The 25,410-nt window shown below is 54.0% G+C and overlaps 1 protein-coding gene and 1 long non-coding RNA gene across 3 annotated transcripts in view; one reads left to right on the top strand and one right to left on the bottom strand.

Moving 5' to 3' along the window:
* The first annotated feature begins 4,519 nt into the window (after positions 1 to 4,519).
* On the top strand, positions 4,520 to 7,973 carry LOC134808907 (uncharacterized). The gene is made up of 2 exons (XR_010153099.1): positions 4,520 to 4,979; positions 5,458 to 7,973. It is a non-coding gene; the product is annotated as an uncharacterized LOC134808907 (long non-coding RNA).
* Positions 7,974 to 12,774: 4,801 nt separating this feature from the next.
* The window catches only part of MGAT5B (alpha-1,6-mannosylglycoprotein 6-beta-N-acetylglucosaminyltransferase B), an 84,600-nt gene continuing 71,964 nt past the window's right edge, over positions 12,775 to 25,410 (bottom strand). For both annotated transcript variants that reach the window (XM_054670720.2, XM_054670719.2), the window contains 6 exons: positions 25,078 to 25,233; positions 22,690 to 22,836; positions 22,390 to 22,506; positions 16,709 to 16,783; positions 15,072 to 15,328; positions 12,775 to 14,518 (listed from right to left, as the gene is read on the bottom strand). In XM_054670720.2, coding sequence (XP_054526695.1) covers positions 14,320 to 14,518; positions 15,072 to 15,328; positions 16,709 to 16,783; positions 22,390 to 22,506; positions 22,690 to 22,836; positions 25,078 to 25,233 — 951 coding nt within the window. In that variant the 3' untranslated portion in view covers positions 12,775 to 14,319. The remainder of the gene's footprint in view (positions 14,519 to 15,071; positions 15,329 to 16,708; positions 16,784 to 22,389; positions 22,507 to 22,689; positions 22,837 to 25,077; positions 25,234 to 25,410) is intronic.

Genomic DNA, 25,410 nt, shown 5'->3' with positions numbered 1-25,410 from the left:
CTTCTGCCAACTGCATTATAAGCTCCCCGAGAGCAGGCACCTTCTTTTGTACACAGCTGTATCTCCAGAGTGGTGCTTGCAGGCAGCAGGTTCTCAATAAACTCGATGAATGAATGAATGAATGACCATCCCTGGCCAGGGAAGGAGCACAGGGCATTGGGCCTAATAGGGGAAACCTGTTCCTTTAGACCCAGCTGGCATGCAGGGGCCAAGTGGCCTGAGTTTGGCACCAGGGATTCCATCCTCTCCCTCGGTAGCAAATGGTCACCTGCTTCCAGGCCATCCTGTTCCCTCTCTGCTGGTGGCCATGGCTGCAGCAGCCCTCTCAGACTGAAGGCCCACTCTGATCTTTGGGACCACACTCCTCCAGGTCCTCCCCATGCTTTCCGGCTGTACCCTCATCCTCAGGATGAACCTCCCCACCTCCTCCCATCATCTCAGGCTCCATCTGCAAAGCTGGGATCAGAGAGAGGCCCAGACTGTGCTGGGCAACCGAGCCAGTTTTCATTTCAAATCGAAGTTTAAAAGATGCCACTTTTAATTATGCTTGAGTGCAGTGTACCCTGAGGCCTTTTGTGGTAAATGGCTCTCAATAATCCCAGTTTATTCATTAATTATTATTATTTTCTTAAGTAGTGGCAAGGGGAGGCAGGGCCCCGCTCAGACCGCAAGTCGCACGTCAACTGTCAAATCCTCGATGAGCAGGCTCTGAAGAGTTGCCTGTGCCGGCTGCAATCTGGCTCGCCTGGGCCCGGGCTGGGGTGCCAGGAGCACTCTGGACTGAGGCGGGGCTTCCAGAGTGTGGGGCAGGGCTGGGGGAATGGAGGGCCTGGAGGAGCCACAGGCCACACTGCACAAAAAAACCTTCCACCAGGGTGGCACTTCACCTTCGGGAAGCTCCTTCACTGGATAATGAAGACTTTTGTCTTCAGCAAAGCCAGGAAGAAAAGAATTACCATTACCACCAGCCAAGGCACCTGACACATGTGGTCAGTGGTGAACTGGTAAACTCGCTCTCCAGAAACAAAACAATCATGTAAATCATCTAACATTTCTTTCCTCTTTTTTTTTTTTTTGATACAGGATCTTACTCTGTCACCCAGGCTGGAGTGCAGTGGCACAATCTTGGCTCACTGCAGCCTCAACCTTCCAGGCTCAAGTGATCTTCCCACCTCAGCCTCTTAAGTACCTGGGACTACAGGCGTACACCACCATACCTGCCTCATTTTTGTATTTTTTGTAGAGATGGGGTTTCGCCATGTTGCCCAAGCTGGTCTCAAACTCCTGAGCTCAAGTGATCTGCCCTCCTCGGTCTTGAGGCTTGAGCCACTGCACCTGGCCTACGATTTCATTATTTATGATTCTATAATATTCCACTGTGGGGGCATACAGGTCCCTTAACTTCTCGGTTCCTTACTACTGGGCCATTTCCCACTTTTCATTATTCTAAACAAATTTGATGAACAGGCTTTTGCATAGATATCTATCCATACCCTCATTCACTTACCTAGGTGACATTTCTAAAGGTGAAATTAACTGATCAAAGGACGTGTGTTTTTAAGGCTTTGATGCACATTACTTAACTTTAACTAACCTCGGGAAAAACGGTGATAAATTATACCCCAAGGCCAGCACTTGGGAAGCTGAGATGGGCGGATCACATGAGGTCAGGAGTTGGAGACCAGCCTGGCCAACATGGTAAAACCCCATCTCCACTAAAAATACAAAAATTAGTGGGTGTGGTGGCATGTGTCTGTAATCCCAGCTACTAGGGAGGCTGAGGCAAGGGAATCGCTTGAACCCAGAAGGCGGAGGCTGCAGTGAGCCAAGATCACAGCACTGCATTCCAGCCTGGGCAACAGAGTGAGACTCGCTCTCAAAAAAAAAAAGAAAGAAAGAAAGAAATATATATATATATGTATATGTGTATATATGTATATGTGTATATATGTATATGTATATATGTATATGTGTATATATGTATATGTATATATGTATATGTGTATATGTATATGTGTATATATGTATATGTATATATGTATATGTATATGTGTATATATGTATATGTATATATGTATATGTGTATATATGTATATGTGTATGTATATGTATATATGTATATGTATATGTGTGTGTGTATATATATATGTATATGTATATATATATATACACACACACACACACCCTCCCAAGGATAGATATTTATAGGGGGTCACACTGATCTTTATATACGAGGTCTAGAACAAGGCAAAATGCAAATAAGAAAAAGTCCTGAATTCTAGTACTTGCCAGTTTCCATGGTGTAATACTTCCATCCTGGCCAGTCTGGAGATACTAACAATTTAACAACTGGCTTGCAAAATTCCTGAAAATCTAACAACCGTCTCTGGGAGCTCATGGGAGCTGATCCCGGCACCTTAGTGTGTGTGATGAGATTTCCTCCTTCTCTGAAAGGAGGTCATAGTGAGTAATTTCATCTGTCAACTTGACTGGGCCACGGGGTGCTAAGGTGCTGGTCAAACATTCTGGGTGTTTCTCTGAGAGTGTTTCTGGATGAGATTAACATTTGAAGGCTTGGTGCAGTGGCTCATGCCTGTAATCCCAGCACTTTGGGAGGCCAAGGCGGCCAGATCACTTGAGCTCAGGAGTTCGAGACCAGCCTGGGCAACACGACAAAACCCCATCTCTACTAAAAATACAACAATTAGCTGGGCGTGGAGGCGCATACCTGTAGTCCCAGCTACCTGGGAGGCTGAGGTGGGAGGATCACTTGAGCCTAGGAAGTTGAGGCTGCAGTAAGCCGTGCTCACACCAGTGCACTCCAGCCTGGGCAACAGAGTGAGACCCTGTCTCAAAAAAAAAAAAAAAGAAGTGAAAGAGGGAGGCAGGAGAGTCAGCATCAGAGGAATGACATACAGGAAGTAGTCGACTGGTCATTGCTGGCTCTAAAGATGCAGGAAGGGGTCAAGAACCAGGGAGTGCAGGCAGCCTCTAGAAAACAGAAGAGGAAGAAAATGGATTCTCCCACAGAGCCTCCAGGAGGGACGCAGGCAGCCCTGCCGACACATTGATTTTAGCCCAGTGAGGGCCGTTCCGGACTTCTGATGTTCAGGACTAAGATATATTGTGTTATTTTATGCCACTAAATTTGTGGCCATTTGTTTCCAAGACGGTGGTATTGTCCCCATTTAACCAGGTGATGGAACAAAATTTCAGAGACATAAACTCTGTGGGTCACAGCTAGTGATGGGGGCCCCAAACAGGGTTTGACCCCAGGGCTGTCTGACTCCATGGCCCACGTTCTTTGTTGTATCCCAGAAGAGAAGCCACTCTTTACGTGAAAGCACCTCTGGGAAGGTTAACAACTTCGTCCTGTGTCAGGCACGGGAACTGCGTAGCCTTTCTTTATGAAACACCAGAAAATAAAAGAAACCGGCCGGACACGGTGGCTCTGTCACCCTAGGACTTTGGGAGGCCAAGGCGGGCAGATCAGTTGAGGTCAGGAGTGTGAGATCAGCCTGGACAATATGGCAAAACCCTGTCTCTACTAAAAATACAAAAAAAAAAAAAAAAATAGCCAGGAGTGGTGGTGGGCGCCTGTAACCCCAGCTACGCGACAGGCTGAGGCAGGAGAATTGCTTGAACCCAGGAGGTGGAGGTTGCAGTGATCCAGGATCGCACCACTGCCCTCCAGCCTGGGTGACAGAGCACAAGACTCAGTCAAGAGAAGAGAAGAAAAGCGGAGGGGAGGAGAGGGGGAGAAAAACAGAAAGGAAAGGAAAGGAAAGAAGAGAAAGGAAGGAAAGGAAAGGAACCACCACAAGCATCCACATCCAGCTTAAGGCAGAGATGAGTTTGCAGGAAGGAGGGGAAGCCCAAGGGCCGAAGTGAACCAGGAGCTGAAAACCAGACGGTGGCCGCGTGAGTGTGGCCAGCGCAGGCCGAGGCTTCCTGGTCCTGGGGTCCAGGGCTTGGACTCTGACTCCTCCATGGAGATGAGAGGTGTAGCCTGGGGGATGGACATGCAGAATCGAGACCCCTGCATAAAGCCAGGCCCCTTCAGGACTGCGGTCTCCGTGGAAGGACAGAGCAAAAACACCCATCCCCAGCACAGGGAGATTGGGAGAGGGGCCTGTCACTATGGGAGAAGGAAGATCAGAAATATTGGCAGGGTGGTCTCCAGAACTGATTAAAACCAGGCACCAGCAGATTCAGGAAGCCCACTTGAGTCCTCAGCAGGTCCCAGCCCTGGACACAGGGGCTCAGGACACAGCCACTAGACAGGAGACTGTACCCTCCGGGCCTAGTGCCTTACCAAGCACTGCTCCTGGGAGAATGTTTGCTCAACGGATGGTGATGGGGAGAGGGGAAAGTGAGGGTGTCTAAGTCCAGCTTGAGACAAGGCCGGGGGATTCATAGTCTCCACCCACCCTCTGCCTTCAGAGGTCCAAGGATGGGGTGGGCACCAGCATGGGGCTGGGGGAGCCACGGGGGCCAGGGGTATCTGCTGTGGGCTCAAGGAGCCCTCCCAGGGCTCAGACCCCAGCCTGAAACTCTCCCAGCACTCCAAAAGCCAAATCCCACCCAGCTCTGGGCTGCTTCGTGGGGCCCCAGACTGGAGAAGACGCCCCACAAAGGGTCTCTAAGGAAGAGGCGGCTGGTGGTCAGGCCTGGGCAGCTGTGGGAGCTGAGAGTTTAATGGGGAGAACGTGCTGTGTTGGCTTCACGCTCCAACATCAGGGGGAACCAGCTGCACCGTTTCCCCAGAATCACGGTCTCTTGAGCCCAATGTTCAAATATATGCAGACGTCGGAGCCTGGACTATTTTTAGCTGAGACTCAGAGGGAGATGATCTCAGGCTGACTCGGAGAGTGGCCCAGTCCCAGAGGAGCGCAGAATCAACCTGAAAAGTCAGGCTTGGGGACCACCCCCTTCTCCTGCTGTAAGCGCCTGGATTCTGCACCCCAGGTGCCCTGAAGGTCTGTGTTGTGGGTGTTTATTTGGGGCGGAGGGACTGGTCTGCATCCCTGGGGAGCTGTGTTCTTTTTCCTTCGAGGCCTTTTTTCAGCAAACACTTTGCTTTTCTGCGAAAAGACAAAGCGGGCTGCATGCTGGAGCCAGCGGCCTGGCTAGGGGGCCGTTTACCTCCCAACTCGGGATGCGTGGCTCAGCCTCTTATTATCTTGAAAGGCAGCAGAAGTCTGACCCCTTCTGTGTGAGCTTCCCATGGCTGTTATAATCACTTACCACCGGCTGTGGCTTAAAACCGCGGGAGCGTATTTCCTCACAGTTCTGGAGGCCAGAAGTCCAGCATCAGGGTGCCAGCAGGGCCGTGTTCCCTCTGAAGGCGCCAGAGAAGGGTCCATCTTTGCCCTCCCAGCTTCCGGCGGTCACCAGCAGGCCTTAGTGTTTGCTGGCGCAGCTGCATGGCTCTGATCTCTGCCTCTGTCTTCACAGGGATTTCTTCCCTGTGTGTCCCTGGGCCCTCTTCTGATAAGGACACCAGTCATTGGACTTAAGGCCTACACTAATCCAGTCTGGCCTCATCTCAAATTGACGAACATCAGCACACACCCTATTTCCAAGTAAGATCCTATTCACAGGCACCAGGGGTGCCTTCAATGCATCTTTTGGGGGGAACACAATTCAACCCACAGCATCTTCTGTGTTGTTCTGCCCAAGGACAGCCACCCCCCCAGCAGCCGCGGTGAGAAGTTCCCCCAGGTTTGGGGTTTCCAATCTTGGGTGGCAGCAGGCTGGGAGCCAGGATCCGCTTGAGCCTTACTGTGCTCTCCTGCTAGGAGGGGCGGCAGCTCCTTGCCCCTGGAGACAGCGCGGCTCCCCAGAGCAGCTGAGTGTCTTGCAGTCATCAACAGCCACCTCATCTCAGAGGCAGCACCTGGAATCTTACCTGCCTTACCTCCTTTAGTCCTCAAAACACCTGTGTCCCAGGATTATGTCCCTTATTCTACAGAGGAGGAAGCTGAAGTGCAAACTAAGAGGAAGTTCCGAAGCAGCAGGTTGGGGTGCCGGGTGCCAGCCTGGCGAGGAGCTCGGGGCTCTCGCGAGGACCGTGACGGGGCTTTCACCCCATCTTCCCTTCTGAGTCGGGCTTGTCGGGATGGGGTGGTGGGGTCTGCACCTGCACAGCCAAGGAGGAGCAGGGCAGCCTCACCCTAGCACAGTCCTGAAGAGGGCCCCGCCCCCTTTAAGGGAATACGTCCATTCCCTTTTAGAGAGTGCTAGGCCGATACTTGGAGGAGCCAGTGTGGTCGGGCAGAAAGGGGTACTTGGAGGAGCCAGTGTGGTCGGGCAGAAAGGGGTGGACAAACCTAAACCCTACGGGCCTCTTTTTTGAGACCCCAAACTGCCTGGGCTCTTGCCTCCCAGAAGTCAGATCTTCCCCAGGGGAGGGTGTGGGAAGGTGGGGTTAGGGAACATACGGGGTCTTTGGGAGCCTTCTAAGAGCCAAGGCAGTTGGGGCAGCTGCAGGGCCAGAGCACAGGGAAGGCAGGTCCACCAGGTCTAGCTGCTCGGCCTCCAGCCCCGCCAGGCCCAGCTAAGAGGGTGCTTTGGCTGCCAAGAGAAGAACCCGGGGTGGGGACTGCCTCCTGGGCCTCCACAGGCAGCTGGCCTCCTACAGTCCTGCTGGGACCTGGGACCCCGTCCTCTCTGCTGCCCTCCAGCTTCCCTGGCTGTGAGGGACAGAACTTGTTACCAGCCTCCCACTCATGTTATTTCTCCTGCCCTTGAACTTCAGGACTGTCTTGGAGCCAGCCGAGGCCTGTTTGCATCCTTTGTCCCCAGGTCCAGCTGGATCCCCCACCTTTTCCTCCACTGGATTCAGCCTAGTGGGCCCTGGGCTGCAAGAGAAGTTGCTTCAGCCCAGGGGCTGGGGCTGGAGGCCAAGGCTTCAAATGAGGCCTCCCCAAGTTGGTACTCAACCTCCTCTCCCTCCTTGGAGGGCAAAGCCACGAGGGCTGCAGAGAGGAGCTAGCCAGGTATGATGGGTAAGTGCAGTGGTTCACAGTAGAACCACACTAGACACATAGAGGAGTGCTTTATGAAATGCTGATGCCCAGCTGGGTGTGGTGGCTCACACCTGTAATCCCAGCACTTGGGGAGGCCGAGGTGGGAGGATCACTTGAGCCTAGGAGTTTGAGACAAGTCTGGGCAACATAGTGAGACCCCCCCTACCCCCATCTCTGTAAAAAAAAATTAGCCAGGTTTGGTGACGCATGCCTGTGGTCCCAGCTACTCAGGAGGCTGAGGTGGGAAGATTGCTTGAGCCCAGAAGTTTGAGGGCTCCAGCCTGTGTGACAGAGTGAGATCCTGACTCTAAAAATAGGATTTTTTTTTTTTTTTTTTGAGATGGAGTCTCAACCTCCACCTCCTGGGCTCAAGTGATTCTCCTGCCTCAGCCTGCCGAGTAGCTGGGATTACAGGCACGCACCACCATGCCCAGCTAATTTTTGTATTTTTAGTACAGACGGGGGTTTCACCATGTTGGCCAGGCTGGTCTCGAACTCCTGACTTCAAATGATCTGCCTACGTCGGCCTCCCGAAGTTCTGGGATTACAGACATGAGCCACCCTGCCTAGATATTTTGGTTTTTGGTTTAATTGGCTCCTCAGGTGAGTCCACGGGCTGAGGGGCTTCATCACACCTGTTTCCTCACCTGTGAGTGGGGAGGGGTGGTCACCTGGCAGGGTGGTGGTGAGGCCGGCCCGTGCCTGCCCTTCCCTCCACTGTTCAGAGTTGGGCCAGGGCTGAAGGAGGCGTGGCCAGCTTCAGAGGAAGGTGTGGGAGCCGCAGCTCTGCCTGGCACTGACATCTGGGCTGCAAATTCTTTCCAGTTCTCAACTTCTCCCCCACTACTGCCAGCCAGCCCCTCCAGCTTCATTTAAAAGTTCAGACAGGATTCAAAAGTAGGCTGATATATAAAGACCTATTAAAACTCAACACTAAGAAAACAACTCAATTAAAAAATGGGCAAAAGACCTGAACAGACACCTCGCCAAAGACGATACACAGATGGCAAATATATATGTCACGTCATATGTCATCAGGGAAATGCAAATTAAAACAGCAATGAGATACCACTGCACATCTATCACAATGGCCCAAATCCAAAACACTGACAACCCCAAATGCTGGTGAGGCTGTGGAGCAACAGGAATTCTCATTCAGGGCTGGTAATACAAAATGCTATAGCCACTTGGGAAGACAGCTTGGCAGTTTCTTACAAAGCTAAACATACTTTTACCATATGATCCAGCAATCGTGTACCTTGGCATTTACCCGAATTAGTTGGAAATTGTGTCCAGGAGCTTCTGGACAGCTGAACATGTGGAGGTTCCTGGGAGGTGACCGTCCAGGGAGGGCACGGAAGTTCCGTGTCCTCCGCCCCCTTCATACCTCACCCTACGCATCTCTTCATCTGTACCCTTTGTAAAATCCTTTACAATAAACCGGTAAACCTAAGTATGGCCATGTGACTAAGCTCTGGCCAATGGAGCACAATCAGAAGCAGCATGAGCTGACTCCCCCTCTCCTTTTTCTCTTTCATTGGATGGAATGAGGCCTTAGAAGGGAGCCATCTTGGACCGGATGAGGACAACAGTCCAGAAATGCTGGAAGACCAAGATGCATCCTTGGCAGATTATATTTTCCAAAGATAGAGGCAACACTATATCCCATTCCACGAGCACTTCTTCTGCTGTGACTTTGACACCCCTCCCATTGAGAGGTGGCATCTATGTCCCCTCCTCATGAGCTGCAGCAGGAGGAGCTTTGTGACTCTCTTGACCAATAGAGTATGCCAGCATTGACAGCGTGTGGCTTCCAAGGCTAGTTCGAAAAAATGCCTTTCACTTCCACCTTGTTCTCCTGGGATATTCACTCTTGGAACCCAGCCACCATGCTGCAAGGAAGCACGAGAGTCCTTGGAAAGGCCTACATGGATGGGAACCACGGCCCCCAGCCCAAATCCCCTGCTGAGCTCCCCAGCTGACAGCACCAACTTGCCAGCCACATGAGTGAGCTGTCCTGGAAGTGATTCTCCAGCCTTGGGGTGAGCCACCTCAGCTGATGCCATGTGAAGCAGAGACAAATTACCTCCACCAAGCCCTGCCCAAACTGCAGATCTGTGAGCAAAACAAATGACTGTGACTGTTATAAGCAGAAAAGAAAATAGAAAAGAAAATGGATTCCACTCAAAAACTTGGACGTGAACATTTCTAGCAGCTTTATTCAGAACTGCCAAAACTTGGAGGCAACCAAGATGTCCTTCAGTAGGTGAATTTGTAAACAAACTGTGATCCATCCAGACAATGGAATATTATTCAGTGCTAAATGGAAATGAGCACCGGGCCATGAGAAGATGCAGAGGAATGTTAGATGCATGTTACGAGGTACTAGGGGGAAAGGAGCCAATCTGAGAAGGCTACAAACTGTAGGGCTCCAACTACCTGATGATCTGGAAAAGATGAAACTACGGAGATGGTCGGAAGATCATGGTTTTCCAGGGTTAGGAGGAGGCAGAGATGTACAGGGGTAGCACACAGGATTTTTAGGGCAATGGAACCACTCTGTATGGTGCCATAATAGTGGATACATCTCATTAAGGATTTGTCAAAACACGTAGAATACACGGCACCAGGAGTGAGTCCTAATGTGAACTGTGTTTGGTTGACGATACGTCAGTGTAGGCTCATAGATTGGAACACATGGACCACTCTGGTAGGGGATGTGGATGGTGGGGGTGGCCTGTGTATGTGGGGGAGGTGGCATATGGGAAATCTACTTTCCACCCAACTTTGCTGTGAACATAAAACTGCTCAAAAAAATACTTTTTTTTTTTTTTTTTTTTTTTTTTTGGAGACAGGGCCTCACTCTCACTCAGGCTAGAGGGCGGTGGTGCGGCATGATCACAGCTCACTGTAGCCTGGACCTCCCGGGCTCAAGTGATCAAGCGATCCTCCCACCTCAGTCTCCCAAGTAGCTGAGACCACCGGCACTTGCCACCACATTAGCTAATTTTTAAATAATTTTTGTAGGCCGGGCGCCCTGGGTCATGCCTGTAATCCTAGCACTGGGAGGCCGAGGTGGGTGGATCACCCAAGGTCAGGAGTTTGAAACCAGTCTGGTTAACATGGCGAAACCCTGACTCTACTAAAAATACAAAAATTAGCTGGGCGTGGTAGCAGGTGCCTGTAATCCCAGTAATCCCAGCTACTCGGGAGGCTGAGGCAGGAGAATTGCTTGAACCTGGGAGGCGGGGGTTGCAGTGAGCCAAGATCACACCACTGTACTCCAGCCTGGGTGACAGTGAGACTCCATCTCAAAAAAATAAAAATAATAACATTTTTTGTAGAGATGGGTTCTTGCCATGTTGCTTGAACTCCTGGGCTTAAGTGATGCTTCTACCTCAGATTCTTCCACCTTGGCCTCCAAAAACGCTGAGACAACAGGCGTGAACCACTGCACCTGGCCTTTTTTTTTTCCCTAACTAGGCTCAGTTCCTAAAAGAAGGCCTTGGCCAGGTTTCTGAGCCCTACCCGCCCTCCTGCTGGACAAGATCATGGAAAATGCCTGGCTCAGCTATTCTTTTCTCAGCCTCTTTTAAGCAGCACAGCAGAGAGGGACAGAGGCAGAGACAGACAGGGACTGAGATCTGGGCTCTTCCTCCAGCTGTACGATATGGACCAGGCCCCTGTTCTCTTCGGGCCTCCATCTGTAAAATGAGGGGACAGAAGGAATTCTGATGGCCTGTGGCTTTGATCTCTGTGAGCAGATTTGGTTGTATGAGGTCTCTCCCCTGGCATTACATGCTAGAACAGAAGAAAATGGCCATAGTCACTGTTAATTAAAAACTGGTACCAAGTTATTGGTACTCTCACGTTTGAAATACCTACTAGTACCTGCTTGGTCTAGACCAGCTGTTCTCAAAGTATGGGCCCTGGCCCCCTGTAGTAGCAGCAGCACCCAGAGGTTTTTTCTGTTTTTGTTTTTGTTTAGAGAAATGAGGTCTGTGTTACCCAGGCTGGTCTCTAACTCAAGCATTGGCCTCCCAAGTGCTGGGATTACAGGTGTGAGCCACCATGCCTGGCCTTTTTCTTTCTTTCTTTTTTTTTTTTTTTTTTTTTTTTGAGACAAGGTCTTGCTCTGTTGCCCAAGCTAGTGCAGTGGCACAATCATGGCTCACTGCAGCCTCAAACTCCTAGGCTCAAACCATCCTCCCACCTCAGCCTCCCGAGTAGCTGGGAACACAGGCACATGCCACAAACCTTGGCCTTTTTTTTTTTTTTTTTGTAGAAACGAAGTCTCATTATGTTGCCCAAGCTGGTCTCAGACTCCTGGGCTCAAGCAATCCTCCCACCCACCTGGAGCTTATTAAAGACTCAAATCCCAGGGCCCAACCCCAGATCTGCTGAATCAGAAACTCCGCAGGTGGGGGCCAGCAACATGTGTTTCAGTAAGCTCAGGAATCAGGTGATTCTGATGCATGCCAAAATTTTAGAACCACTGGCCTCGAACAGGGTGTGTGAAGCTTGGCGCTGCTGATGCTCCAGGCCAGATCATCCTATGTGGTATGGCTGTCCTGTGCACTGGAGGATGCTGCCAGCATCCTTGGACTCTACCCCACTGGAGGCCAATAGCATGCCACCCCTGTCTCAAGTCACAACAATCCAAAACAGTGCCAGCTGTCCTCCAGGGAACAAAACTGCCCCAGTGGAGAACCCTTGGTGGGAAGGAAGGCCCTGATTGTGCAGTGACTCAAATACAGGATCACATAAAACCTGGAGCGAAGGCCTGGCACGGTGGCTCATGCCTGTAATCCCAGCACTTTTGGAGGCCGAGGCGAGTGGATCACCTGACATCCGGAGTTTGAGACCAGCCTGGCTAACATGGTGAAACCCCGTCTCTACTAAAAATACAAAAATTAGCCGGGTGTGGTGGCACACGCCTGTAGTCCCAGCTACTCGGGAGCCTGAGGCAGGAGAATGGTGTGAACCCGGGAGGTGGAGCTTGCAGTGAGCCGAGATAGCGCCAATGCACTCCAGCCTGGGGGACAGAGCGAGACTCCATCTCAAAAAAAAAAAAAAAAAAAAAAAAAAGCCTGGAGCGAAGACGTGCATGCAGAGTCACCATGCCAGGCTGTCACTCTATCCAGCCATTTGCTCCTCACCATGACTTGAAAATGATCCCCATTTTATAGCAAATCCCACCTCCCTGCTTACAAGCTGTGTGACCTTGGGCAAGTTACTTGAACTCTCTGTGCCTCTCGCTGTAAAATGGAAATATTAACATAATAGTACTTACCTGCTAGGGTAGCTGAGGGCTTGAAATGACAACTCAAGCATGGGACAAACTCTCAGCCCAGTGCCCGAGGCGGTAAACACCGGCTCATTTTCTCATTATGTGGCTCAGGCTCTTATCAAAATGGATTTGTGTTCTCTGACCTCGTGCGGCCACTGTCACAACCAGCTGGAGGTAGGCAGAGGCCAGCCTGAGGTGAACATGACTGAGTTCACCACTGCTTGTCAGGGTGCCTGCAGTCACGGCTCTGGGGCAGCCAGGAGATGACCCTCGGTCACTGCCACCAGCAGGGACTTCCTTTGGGTGGCTTGGAGCAGACAGCACCCAGCTCTGCAGACCTGAGCACCCCATGTGCCCCAAGTGACATGGAGCAGAAGCTGGGGACCCCGGCTATCTGCCCTCCACCCTGGGCGAGCTCCGGATGCCGCAGGAAAAGACGAGAATCCAGCACAGTTCCTCTTCCACATCTCACATCCCAATAAAATATTTATTATTTCAAGAAATAAATCTTTAAAAAAAGAGAGAAAAAGAGTGTCTCTATTGCTTTCCCCCACAGGTTAGTCCTTGGGAACCAATGAGATTTTTTGCCATCGTGGTTTCTGTGGCTGCAGGGGCCAGCCAGGTCTGGAGGGGACTCCCACGGGAAGCGTCCAGCCTGGCCCCTCCACCAACTCTCAGCATCCTGGGGCTGCCTCCTGGGAAGGGTGGAGGAGCAGGCCTAGGTTGGTGGGTGGGGTTGCCTGGAGAGGGAGCGGGATTATAAAACTGGGTGGGTGGCAGTGTTCTGAAGGCCTGACCCGCTGAGGCAGGCGGGGTTCTGGGCATGGGGGGAGGGAAAGGGGGCATCCTGGGGCAGGCGTGCCACTCGGAGAAAGACAGCTAGATCCAGAGGCGGTTTGAGGCTGGAGGAAGCTGGAGGTAGGGACAAGGACTTGGCACTGATGGGGTGGGGGGCTACCTAGGGTAAGTGGACAGGGCAACTGGAAACTGGGCAGGGCGTACCATGGGGCTGAGGGTCCATCCCAAGCCCTTGTCTGCAAAAATGCCAGGGAGTGGGGGAGTCAGCACCTGCGGAAGTGGCTGGTGCATGAAGGCCACCCCTGGGTGGGGGTCCCAGAGCCTGATCTCTGAGGCTGGAGTGGAAACCTGCCCCTTGGAGGGTGTAGGGATTGAGGCTTTGGAACAAATCCACCGTCTGGAGTCGCAGGTCATGCCAGGATGGGTTTTGGGAGAAGCCCAGAGTGAAAAGGGTTGGAACAAGCAGGAGAGAGAAACAATTCAACGAGGGTCTGGGTGGTCCCTACACCCCCAGCTGTGGTCCTCAAGTGTAGAGGGAGGGTGGGGGAATCGGGAAATCGGGAGGGAAGGGACTAAGGGGAGGCACAAGCAGGACCCCTCGGCTTAGCCTTCTCCCAGCCCCCTGCCCCTCTGTCCACATCCCAAACACCAATGGGCCCTGTGTGCCTGGCTCCCCCCACAGGAGAAGGGCGAGCCCCCAGTTTCCCTGCCTGGAGCAGGTACCACCCAGGCCCGCTCTCCAGGGCCATGGAGAGGGCCCTTCCTTGGACCCTTCAGGGACCGTGGGGCAGCCTGGTCCCTGCTCCTCTCAAGTCTAGAGGCCCCATCCTGGGCCCAAGAATGACTGGGCCCCTTTCGCCACCTGGCCCAGATCCGGCCTTGCACAAAGCCAGGGGCCTCCGACCTCCTGCTCCTGGGCCATGCGGACTCTGAGCAGTCCGACACCTGCTTGGCCATGATGCTGCCGTGAGTCCCCAGGAGAGAACCGGAGCCTGCCTGGGAGGTCCCAGGGGCTCGGCGTGCTGCCTCCTCCTATTCCCGGGCACGGCTCTCCTCTGCCAGCTTCCCGGCTAAGGAAGGAAGCTCCGGCCCGGAGGGGTTGCGAGGAGGACAAGCAGCCAGGGCTCAGAACCTGCTGGTGCTTTCTCCTGCGGCAGGAGAGAGCCAGCGTGGGTGCCAGGCAGGGCGGCAGAGGCGGACTCACAGACAGCCCTGGCACAAGGCCACCTGGCCCTTGCGGAAGTCGCGGCAGGGGCAGAGCCGGCGGTACTTGGTGTTGGAGCCGGCGCAGCTGAAGAGCAGAGGCTCCTTCTGCAGGTAGCACTCCTGGCCAGGCTGGGCGAAGGCCGGGTACAGGTGGTTCATCTCCGACTCGGTGCTGTCACAGGGTACCTGCAGCCTGGCAGGGACCGCACAGCACCGTCACTCAGCGTTGGTCACTTGGGCAGAAGGGCTGGGGCGGGGTAGGGGCTGCCCGCAGCCTAGTCCTGCCTGCTCCCCTTCTCTGGCCCATCCCATCCCAGCCTGGGTAAGGAGATGTGTTACGGCTCCTTTATCCCACCTGCTGTCCAAGGGACCCCTGGAGAAGAAAGGGGCCTGGCCTGGAGGGGCTGGGGACCCAGGCAGACCCAGTAGGAGGAGCACCTGGGACAGCTTTCATGGTCTGGGACAGGACGATGCCCACAGGCTGGGCAGGGGGCTGAGTGGGTGGAAGAGAGCAGGCAATGGAAGGAGCTTTCCCTGGTAGTTCAGGGCTTGGCCAAGAGTAGGGCAGCAATGACCTGGATAATGGCCTGGAGGATCCCTTCTGGATCCTTCCTGACTCATTGGAAAGCATTACATCCCCCTACACTGGCAGGGCTGAGGGCCGGTTCTGGGCATGAGAGCTCTCAGTGAACCCGGCTGGGCCAGCGATGATAGCGGCTGGGTGGGGAGGGTGGGGGAACACTCACTTGAGGAAGGCATCCTGGCTGTTCAGGAAGGGGAAGAAGGAGGGCTCACAGATCAGCCCGTGGTCCAGGCAGGTGTCGGTGCAGGCCCTCCCAGGCACGGCCAGCCAGGCCCGCAGGGCGTGCGCGGGGGGCCAGGCCCCAGGAGCCAAGCTGGTGTTCCGAGCCCACTCGAGGTGGGTGGCATTGGGGGCCAGGACAAAGGGGCTCTGCGGGGCGTGGGCCTCTGGTAGGGCAGGGCCTGGAGCTATGCAGAAGTCCTGCAAGGAGGAAAGTAGTGTTAGGGTGGGGAAGTGCGATCCAGGTGTGCCTGGGAGACACCTGAAGGTGTGGCCCTGCCGTGCCAGTACGAGCCACCACTACTGGGTGCTTACTGAATACCAGGTAGCTTTACCTGCATTATTTCATTTACTTCTCATGGACACTCGTATCTCCAGATCGCTTACAGGAATTATGGAGGCTCAGAGGTCACGGCATCCGCCCAGGGCCTTGGGGTTGGATGGCAGAACAGGACTTGGATTCAGGGCCCTCTGCATCCTGTGTGCCCTGGAGCTGCCTCGATGCTCAGGTCAGGCTGGGGTTCTTATCCTGGGGCCCACGAGCCCTGCCCTCCATGGGGACAGGGCCCCAGGCTGGCCGTGAGGCTCTCCCTGCAGGGTTCAACTCCAGGGGCCGGAGGGCCCCGCGAATGCTTTTCTGTGAGCTTCCAGTCTGGGTTCAGTCCTGGGTTCTGGCCACGGCCCTGACCCTCACCCCCTCACCTGAATACGCTCTCCCTTCTGGGGGTCTCAGTATTCCCATCTGTAAAGGGACAGGGGAGAACCAGACTCTCTCGGCCCCTAATATTGGTGGGGCCAACAAGATGGAAAGGGAGGTCACGTACTATCTGTGGAAATTTCTTACAGCCATACGGCCACCTGCCCCAGGGCCCTGAGCCCAAGGCCCACCCCAGGCATCACCCTGGACACCCAGAGCCTGCAGAGCCACGCTCCATCTGGGCCACCTGCAGCCCTCATGGTGGCTCAGATCCGCCAGGATGCAGTGGAGGGCCAGGACTCCCCAGGAATAGGGCACGCCCTCCTCCTCACCCACGACTTCCAGGCACTCTGAGCACCCATGGGAGGAGAAGGAGTGTACTCCTCGGACAGCTGCCTGCCAGGGCGCTCCCTCGGGGGCTGAGGTGGCCAAGCTTTTGAAACCGTGGGGCTGTCCCCTGGTTTCTCAGGGCAGAGATCCTAATCTCCCATTCCAGTCTCACTGCCATCCTTAGCAGGTGGGCAGAGAGTCTGGGGATCTTCACTTCCCATTCAGTTACCAAATCCCAATCAGTTAGCAGACTTTCGAACCACTGTTTTCTAAGAACGAAAGTCTTTGTGTTTCTGTTAGTGCCGTGGAGTTGGGCTCTAAGGCTGGGCCCAGACAGCAGGAGTGCCCGGAGTGTGCTGCTTTCCAGGCCCGCAGTCAGGCCTGCCTGTCTCCAGCCCTGAGGGAACTCTGGGAAAAGAGACTGGACAGGCTGGAGGACGGAGCAGGGAGCTGGATGGTTTCACGGGTGCAGGGCCCTGGGCAGACAATGAAGCTGGCTCAGCCCCTCCTCTGGTCTGACGGGATCTGGGGCAGGGACCAGCGGGCTCACCGACCTGGTGCTGGATGTAGGCGTGGATCCGCTCCAGCATCCCCTCGCAGGTGTACTCGTAGGGTAGGTAGGGGTCTACCTGTGGGAGGGATGGGCAGACACATGGGGCGGGAGAAGGCCCAGCCGTTGGGGGCCCTGCCATGCTCGGCATTGGGGGTGGAGGTCTGGTGGGCTCTCACATCCTGTGCCATGCCCAGGGAGCCGACCACCCCATCCACCTGGCCCTTCCACCCAGCTCAGAGTCCCTGTTCCCCGCACACCCTCCAGTAGCCCTCCGGGACTCAGGCTCAGGACCCACGAGGCCCAGCCTCATCCCTCCCCACCCCCTCCCAGGTCCCTGTCCCAACTGCAATGAGGATAAAGCTCAGCGCTCTGTCCCCTCCTGGGCTTTGACACCTCCTCTTCCCACAGCCCACCCACCCTCTTAGGCATCACCTGCTCCAGGGAGCTTTCCCTGAGCCCCACCCCTACTCCTGTTACAGGAACACTTTCCTTGGTGACTCCCAGCACCCCAGACTTCCCCCAGCACAGAATGAGCCCCTGTGTTATTGTCTCCTGTGTATTCCTCATGTCTCTCATAAACTTATGGACCCCTTGAAGGTGGGGACTATGGCTTGTTCACACTGAATCTCCAGTGCCTGGCACAGTGCCTGGCATACAGTGGGTGCTCAGGAAATAGTCATGGAATGAAAAGGCATCCCCAGCTCTGCCTGTATCCTGCCCAAGACATGGGACATTCATGCAGAGGAACACAGGGGCATCTCCCAGTCGGCGGGAATGAGATGAATGAGATGACGTTTGTGAAGTACCCTCTGCCCCCACAGGCACAAACCCCCAAACAGAGGCCACAGGTTGTCTGTCTAAATATCTAATAGTTGGCCCGGCACGGTGGCTCATGCCTGTAATCCCAGCACTTTGGGAGGCCGAGGTGGGCGGATCGCCTGAGGTCAGGAGTTCAAGACCAGCCTGGCCAACGTGGTGAAACCCGGCTCTACTAATACAAAAAAAATTAGCTGGGCATGGTGGCAGGTGCCTGTAATCCCAGCTACTTGGGAGGCTGAGGCAAGAGAATGACTTGAACCTGGGAGGTGGAGGTTGCAGTGAGCTGAGACTGCACCATTGCACTCCAGCCTGGGCAACAGAGTGAGACTTTGTCTCAAAAATAAATAAATAAATAAATAAATAAATATCTAATAGTCACACAGCAACCTGTCCTGTGGGCAGATGCATGCAGTAGCTTGGGTAAAAGAAACCAGGGGAGTGGAGGGAAGAGTGACAGAGGAGTAAGGGGGTACTCCTGCCTCCCCCCAACTTCTTAACCAACCAACCCCTTCCTGTTCCATTAACCTTCTCAGGCCCAGTGCAGAGCCACCGTGGAGAAAATCACTGACCTGAAAGGGCAGGGGCAGCAGTCAGGACTCAGGAAGGAGCCATCCCAGACTCAGAGAAAGGCCTGTTTTAGGCTTCAACCTCCCCACCCCACCATGCCTGGTGGCACCTGACCTGGCCCAGCCCATCTCCTAATGAGGCCGCTTTCCCGTCTTTAGCCAGTGGGTGAAATCTGACTGTTTGACTCAAGCTGCAACCACCTCCTTTCTTCCTCATCAGCGTTGGGTGGTGCTAGAAAGTCCAACTGCGCCAAGCTCGGTCCTGCTTGCTGTGTACCCCACTTCTTAGGAGACCCGTCCTGGGGCCTCTGGCCAAGGGGACATCCCTGACACTCAAGGGTCCCAGGGAAGTGGCAGTCACTGATGTCCTTGAAGCCGGACATTGCCCCAGCACTGACGTCCCCCTGCACTGTGCGTGGGTATTCTCAACGCTGGGGCAACTTTGAAGTCCCGGAGAATCTGCAGGTCCCATCCCCAGCCCAGCCTTGAAGCCCCGTGCTCTGCACAGCCCTGTCCCGACCTGCTCTCATTCCCGAGCCGATGGCCCAAGAAGACCCTGGCAGCCAGTTGCTGCCCCAGCTGGTTCCCTAAACACTCATGACGAAGTCCTGGGAGCCTCTGAGCCCCACACACTTCTGGGGGTCTTGCGGGGACAAGGCTTCACTCTCAGGTTATAAATAAAACTCCCCAGAGAAGAGCTTTCCCCTCCAAATGCCGCTCCCCAGCTCCGTGACAGCAAATCTCTGAGTTACTCTTGCTCCTGTGTGTGTAAGCCCTTGTCACAAGATAATTCAAAGGTCCCTGTGTGAAGCAAACACTCACAGCCAACGACGACGACGACATTCCGCCTGCCACGAATCTCCTGCCAGAGGAGCCAGCCTGCCTGGCCTGGAAATTACCCCCATTAGGTCTAATTACAGGTGTGCGCCCTAATCAGTCTTGACAGAGTGACAGGTGCTGATCCTGCCTGGGAACTGCTGGCCTGCGGGAATGACAGCAGGGAGGGGTGCAGCGGAGGCCAGTGTTGGCATCACCTTGAATGGCCTTGCTCTGGACACAGAGATGTCCACAGGCAAACCCGGGGAGGTGCAGAGACACAGAAGGGGTGCCGGGCCCTGGTTTTCCATGGCTGTGAGGCCCGAGGCCGGCTCGCTGTGTCTTAGACCTCCCTCTTCTCACCTCTTCTTCTCACCTCTTTCTCCCCATCCTGGCCGCTCGCCCTCCCTCTTCTCACCTCTTCTTCTCACCTCTTTCTCCCCATCCTGGCCGCTCGCCCTCCCTCTCCCTGTAAAAGGCCACATGACTTGCAGAACAAGCCACTCCCCATGATGGCAGCCCTCATTTGCTCTCAGCCTCCACCAGCTGTCCCTAAATCTGTTTTCTAAAATAGAATTATTAGGCCGGGCATGGTGGCTCATGCCTGTAATCCCAGCACTTTGGGAGGCCGAGGCGGGAGGATTGCTTGTGCCCAGGAGTTCGAGACTGGCCTGGGCAACAAAATGAAACCCCCACCCCCACCCCACCCCATCTCTATTCAAATAATATAAAAAGAAAATTTTAAAAAAATAATAAAATGGGAAGATTAGAATTACCCAGAGTTCTTGTTTAAAATGCAGATTCCCACACGAAGCTGGGTCCTATTAAATGGGAAGGTGCGGGATAGGCTCGAGGATCTGCATTTAAGGCCCTCCCCCCGGGTGACTCTTGGGCACATAAATGTTTTTGAGCTGCTGTGAGCTGAGAGGGTGAGCTGTTATGTGGAGGGGTGGGGCCCACAGAAGGGAGGGGTCTGAAGGCAGAGGGGCCTCCGTTGGTTTGGGGCCCAGCACAAATCTCAGCTGGTCAGATTTGCAATACCTTGCTTCCTTAATCCTTTTGTAATTGTTATTTTTTAATTAACTAATTAACAAAATTAAACAGATGTTCATGTAAAAAAAAAATCAAACAGGAAAGCAATGAAAGGGAAGTTTCCTCTCACCGCAGACAGTCAGTCCTTCCCCCAGTTATCAATTTCTTGTGTGTCCCACCAGAAATACCCGCGACTATCCCAGCACCTTCACGCACACAGCCCTCCCCCGACCCCGCTTTCTGGGCCTCCCGGGGGGGCAAGTTATCCCCAAGGCGGAGTGTCTCGCTCTTTTAGCTTAACAATGTGTCTTGGAGGTTGGGCCAAACGCTGCTCCCCACATTGGAAAAGTCTATGTAGTCCTCCTCCCCAGACTTGCCCGAGCCCCTCTGCAGGAGAAGTCTTGGAGGATTGGTTTGCAAGGGGAGGGGAGAGGGAGGAGAGCAGAGGGAGGTGGGTGGAGGAGAAGTGGGGAGAAGAAGCTGGAGGAGACTGTGGGGTGACAGGAGCCCCCTTGCCTACCTGTACGCCTTGTTGCCAGCTTCCCCGTGCAGGGGGGCTGGGGTTGGTCAGTTTCCAGCAGTGAAATTAATCAGTTAACCCCCTTCACTCTTCTTTCCTATGCACTGAGGTCCCTACCTAAGGCCTCCTTCCTGGCACTGGTACTTCCAGCTCCATTTAAGCCTATAAGCTGGTACCAGTCAAATACCTGGCCCTCTTCCTAGGGTGTGGCCAAGGGGCCAAGTTCCTATTTATCTTTTTAAAATTTTTTTGAGATGGAGTCTCGCTCTGTCACCCAGGCTGGAGTGCAGTGGCATGATCTTGGCTCACTGTAACCTCCACCTCCCAGGTTCAAGCGATTCTCCTGCCTCAGCCTCTTGGTGGATCACAGTCGTGTGCCACCACGCCTGTCTAAATTTATTTTCGTATTTTTAGTAGAGATGGGGTTTCACCATGTTGGCCAGGCTGCTCTCAAACTCCTGGCCTCAAGTGATCCGCCCGCCTCAGCCTCCCAAAGTGCAGGTATTACAGGTGTGAGCCCCTGCACCTGGCCTCTAGTTGCTTTTGCTCTACAAGGCCTTGCCAGAACTTAAGCCACCAGCCCAGGACAGGGGACAACACTGCGTTGAGAGCTAGCAAGGGAGCTTTTTATCCCTCCCCACTCTGTCTAGGCCGGTGCTTTGCTAGGATCCAGCATTACAAGGTCACACAACCTCTCCCTGCAGCAGGGCCATCAGCGCCCCACCCTCCATCACCGGTGACTCCACCTCAGGGCTGTCTCTGGCCTGCCGAGCCCATCCGTGTGCAGGCCAAAAGTGTCAGGAACTGGCATCCCAGGCACCACCCTCAGCCACAGATGGATGGGAAGAGGAGGATACCTACCCTAGCCTCTTTCTTCTTGGGCAGGACAGCTCTGGGATGTGACCTACCCCATCTTGCAGAGGCCCCCGTGGTGATGAGCTCCAGGTGCCACCTGCTGATACACACCCTGCCTCACCTGGCACCTCCGTGCCTGCTTCCTGGAGTTGCCTCCCAAATAAGCTACTGCTAAAATCCCTGTTTTCATGTTACTTCCTGGAGGAATCCAATCTCAGACAGTCCCTGACTTTGAGAAACCTGCCATGTTGGCCAGGCTGCTCTCAAACTCCTGGCCTCAAGTGAGCTGCCCGCCTCGGCCTCCCAAAGTGCTGGATTACAGGCGGGAGCCACCATTCCCGGCCTGGAGCAATTATTTTTGCTCAGCCTGTTATCTGAGCTATAGCAAGAAGGGGATCCAGGAGAACCATAGTGAGAGGAGGCTCTCTCGTTCACCGGGTCTGAGCCTCCCCAGAATGAAGGAACCAGCCAAGCACAAGGCACAATCAAAAGCCACAAACATGTCCACTGCGGAGATGAGCATCAGGCACAAGCCCCTCCTCACTCTCACCCAGCCCACACATGTGCACCTACACACACCAGCACCCACGTTCGCTGGAGACCCAGGGTGTTCTACCCCCTTGCTACTCAAAGCGTTGCCCTGCATTAACAGATGCTCTGTGCGCACATTATATTTTGAAATGTGCTGTGTAAAGGCTGCAAACCCACACCTGCAGCAGTTTATAGAACCTCCACACATCCATCGTGAAAACATTCAGTTAGCACCTGGCCCTCAAAAGTGCTCCATAAACAATTTGAGATCCAGGGCTGCCATGTAAGGTTGTGCAGGTTGCTCACTGCACAAAGGCATTCCCCACACATCACACCTGAGTAGATGAATGGGGTCCCCCATTCCATTCTCCAATCCACATGCCCTGGCTCAGGGCTGTGTCTGACCAGGGGAGGGATGGACACCTTTGCCAACCCAGGCCTGCAAGTCTGAACTCACCCAGAGGGGGGCACCGTTTTCTAATCAGAGTGAAGATCAGCAGTGTGGACTAGTGGGGGGTCTCAACTGTATGTGGCTGCTCTCACCTGAGTTCTCATAATGGCCTTGATGGCTGCTTCAAACTCCTCTGAGTTGTTGTAGTCGACTGTCCACACGTGCGGCTTGCCGATGAAGTTCTCCGCGTAGGGATGCTGGGAGAACACCTGGCAAGGGTACAGAGATCGCAGATGCCCCCTGTGCCTGCCAGTGGGACAGCGACAAAGAAAGGTACCCCATACACTTGTCCTATCTCCTTTTGCCCCACATCTCAGTCTGCCTCTTCCAGGACCTGCAGGGGTCTCTGTCCCGGCCCCTCCTGATCGGGGACCAGGATGCTTTCCACTCACCTCTCTGGAGGTGGGCTTGCCTCGGAAGAACTCGTGGTTGAGGGAGCTGTGGGGCGGGCTGAAGCGGGACTGCAGGAAGATGCAACCATTGGCGATGGCCTCCAGCGGGGCGGGGCCCTCGTAGGGGAAGCCAAACCCGATGAAGAGCTGCAGAGTCAAGGGGCGCGGTGATCAGGAAGGGCTGGGCCGCCACAGCCCAGTAAGCACCAGGATGCCGGGGACAAGGTTAGGCTTCGGGATATTCATAGGAGGCAGCTGGGCCTGGAGCGATTATTTTTGCTCAGCCTGTTATGTGAGCTATAACAGGGCTGGAAAAGCCAGCCCAGAACATCTTGTGCCACGGGCAAGCACTTCCCCTCTCTGGGCCTCAGTTTCCCCATTTGTGAAATAAGGGGGTCTAATTAGGTGTTATCAATGGTCTCTTCTTGCTCTATCAGGCTATGATTTATGATTCTGGAGGGAGGAAGAAAAGAACAAGGGTTTCAGGCCGAGAAAGCTGCAGGCCCGCACCTGCAAGAGACCTGCAGGAACCTCACTCACTCATCCCAAAAACATTTATTCAGCATCTAACTTGTGTGAGGCTATTTACAATAGCAAAGACATGGAACCAACGCAGGTGCCCATTAACGGTGGCTTGGATAAAGAAAGTATGGTACATAGACACCATAAGATACTACGCAGACATAAAAAAAGAACAAAATCATGTCCTTTTCAGCAATATGGATACAGCAGGAGGCCAATATCCTAAGTGAATTAAAGCTGGAACAGAAACCAAATACCGCATATTCTCACTTATAAGTGGGAGCTAAACATTGGGTACTTATGGGCATAAAGATGGCAACAACAGACACTGGGGACTCCTGGAGTGGGGAGGAGGAAGGGGGTAAAGACGGAAGAATTAACTACTGGGTACTATCCTCACTACCTGGGTGACAAGATCCTTCATATCCCAAACCTCAGCATTATGCAATATACCCAGGTACCAAGCCTGCATATGTACCCCTTAAACCTAAAATAAAAGTTGAAAAAAAAATTTTTTTGAGACGGAGTCTTGCTCTGTCACCAGGCTGGAGTGCGGTGGCACCATCTCATCTCACTGCAACCTCTGCCTCCCGGGTTCAAGCAATTCCCCTGTCTCACCCTCCTGAGTAGCCAGGACTACAGGCGCCCGCCACCACACCCAGCTAATTTTTTGTTTGTTTGTTTGTATTTTAGTAGAGACAGGGTTTCACCATGTTGGCCAGGATGGTCTCGATATCCTAACCTCGTGATCCGCCCACCTCGGCCTCCCAAAGTGTTGGGATTACAGGCGTGAGCCACCGCACCTGGCCAAAATTATTATTTTTTAAGTAACTTGTGCTAGGAGTGCACAGGGCTGGCCTCGAAGGCACTTAATAAATGATTCTGAATCCAGGGCTGTTCTGTGAGGTTGTTCAGGTTATTCACTGCATGCAAGCATCTCCACTGCCCCCAACACACACACACACACACACACACACACACACACACACATCCAAGATGCCTTGGGAAACAAGCTATGGTGAGATCAAGAGAGGGCCTGGGGCCAGGTGCAGTGGCTCACATCTGTAATCCCAGCACTTTGAGAGGCGGAGGTGGTAGGGTCGCTTAAGCCCAGGAGATTGACACCAGCCTGGGCAATGTAGGAAGACACTATCTCTACAAAAAATTTAAAAATTAGCCAGGTGTGGTGGTGTATGCCAGCTACTCGGGAGGCGGAGGTGAGGGGACTGCGTGAGCCTAGGAGTATAAGGTTGCAGTGAGCCCTGATTGCACCACTGCACTCCAGCGTGGGTGACAGAGCAAGACCCTGTCTCATAAAAAAGAGGGTGAGGGGGTGCCTAGAAGCTGGCTGGAGACTCTCCAGCCTCAGCTGATACTCCAGGGTCCAGTCAGGGTTTTGCCCACTGTGTCAACTGCTGCTCCAGGAGTACAGCTCAGGGACCCCTGAAGCAGTCACTCAGGACTAGTGGCTCAATGGCACTCTAACCAGGACCCTTCTGTCCACCCACCCAACCACCCCCCAGCTCAGTGTCTCCAAAAGCTAGGCCTGACCCAGGAGTCCGTTTGGCTGGACTGGTACTGCAAGGGGGCGGATGGGCAGTCCAACTCTACTTCCCCATCACTGAGCCACGGCTCTGCTGCTCTGCTGGCCCTGCCCAGGTCCCTTTCTCTATAGGACCTCTCCTGCCTGGTGGGCACCCACATCTCTGCCCCTGGGCTCTGGCCAGATGTGGGGCTCAGGGCAGCAGAGCATGCTGGGGTATGTCCATATGTGGAAGGGGCCTGAGTGGTGGTGGCAGGCATGGGTGGTGACCTCAGTGTCTGCAGCCGGCAAGTGTGAGAATGGTGCGGGGGATGGGAGCTCACTTTGGCCTTGCGCAGCAGCTGCTGAAACTCAGGCTGCGGTAAGAGGCCGTGGTTCTTCACAAAGGCTGGCACCTCGGGGGGCCGCTGGCTCTCATAGTACACGGTGCCATGGATCTCCATGTATTTGTTCAGGATGCCCAGGAACTTCTCCTTCCCCTGGAAAAAGAAGAGGAGGAGATGGGAACCACATGCAAACCACAGAAGGCAAAGTCCATGGAGGAGATCCCTTTGGTCTGGAAGTCAGAAGATGTGGACCCAGTCTCAGGTTGGCCATTAACTGGCTGTGGGACACTGAGAAAGGCCCCTCCCCTCTCTGGCCTTCAAAACCTATGA

The sequence above is a fragment of the Pan troglodytes genome, chromosome 19, assembly GCF_028858775.2.
Source record: "Pan troglodytes isolate AG18354 chromosome 19, NHGRI_mPanTro3-v2.0_pri, whole genome shotgun sequence".
In the NCBI taxonomy this organism is placed as follows: Eukaryota; Metazoa; Chordata; class Mammalia; order Primates; family Hominidae; genus Pan; species Pan troglodytes.
The sequence above is the reverse complement of the archived record's forward strand: the minus strand, read 5'-3'. Positions and strand labels throughout refer to the sequence as shown.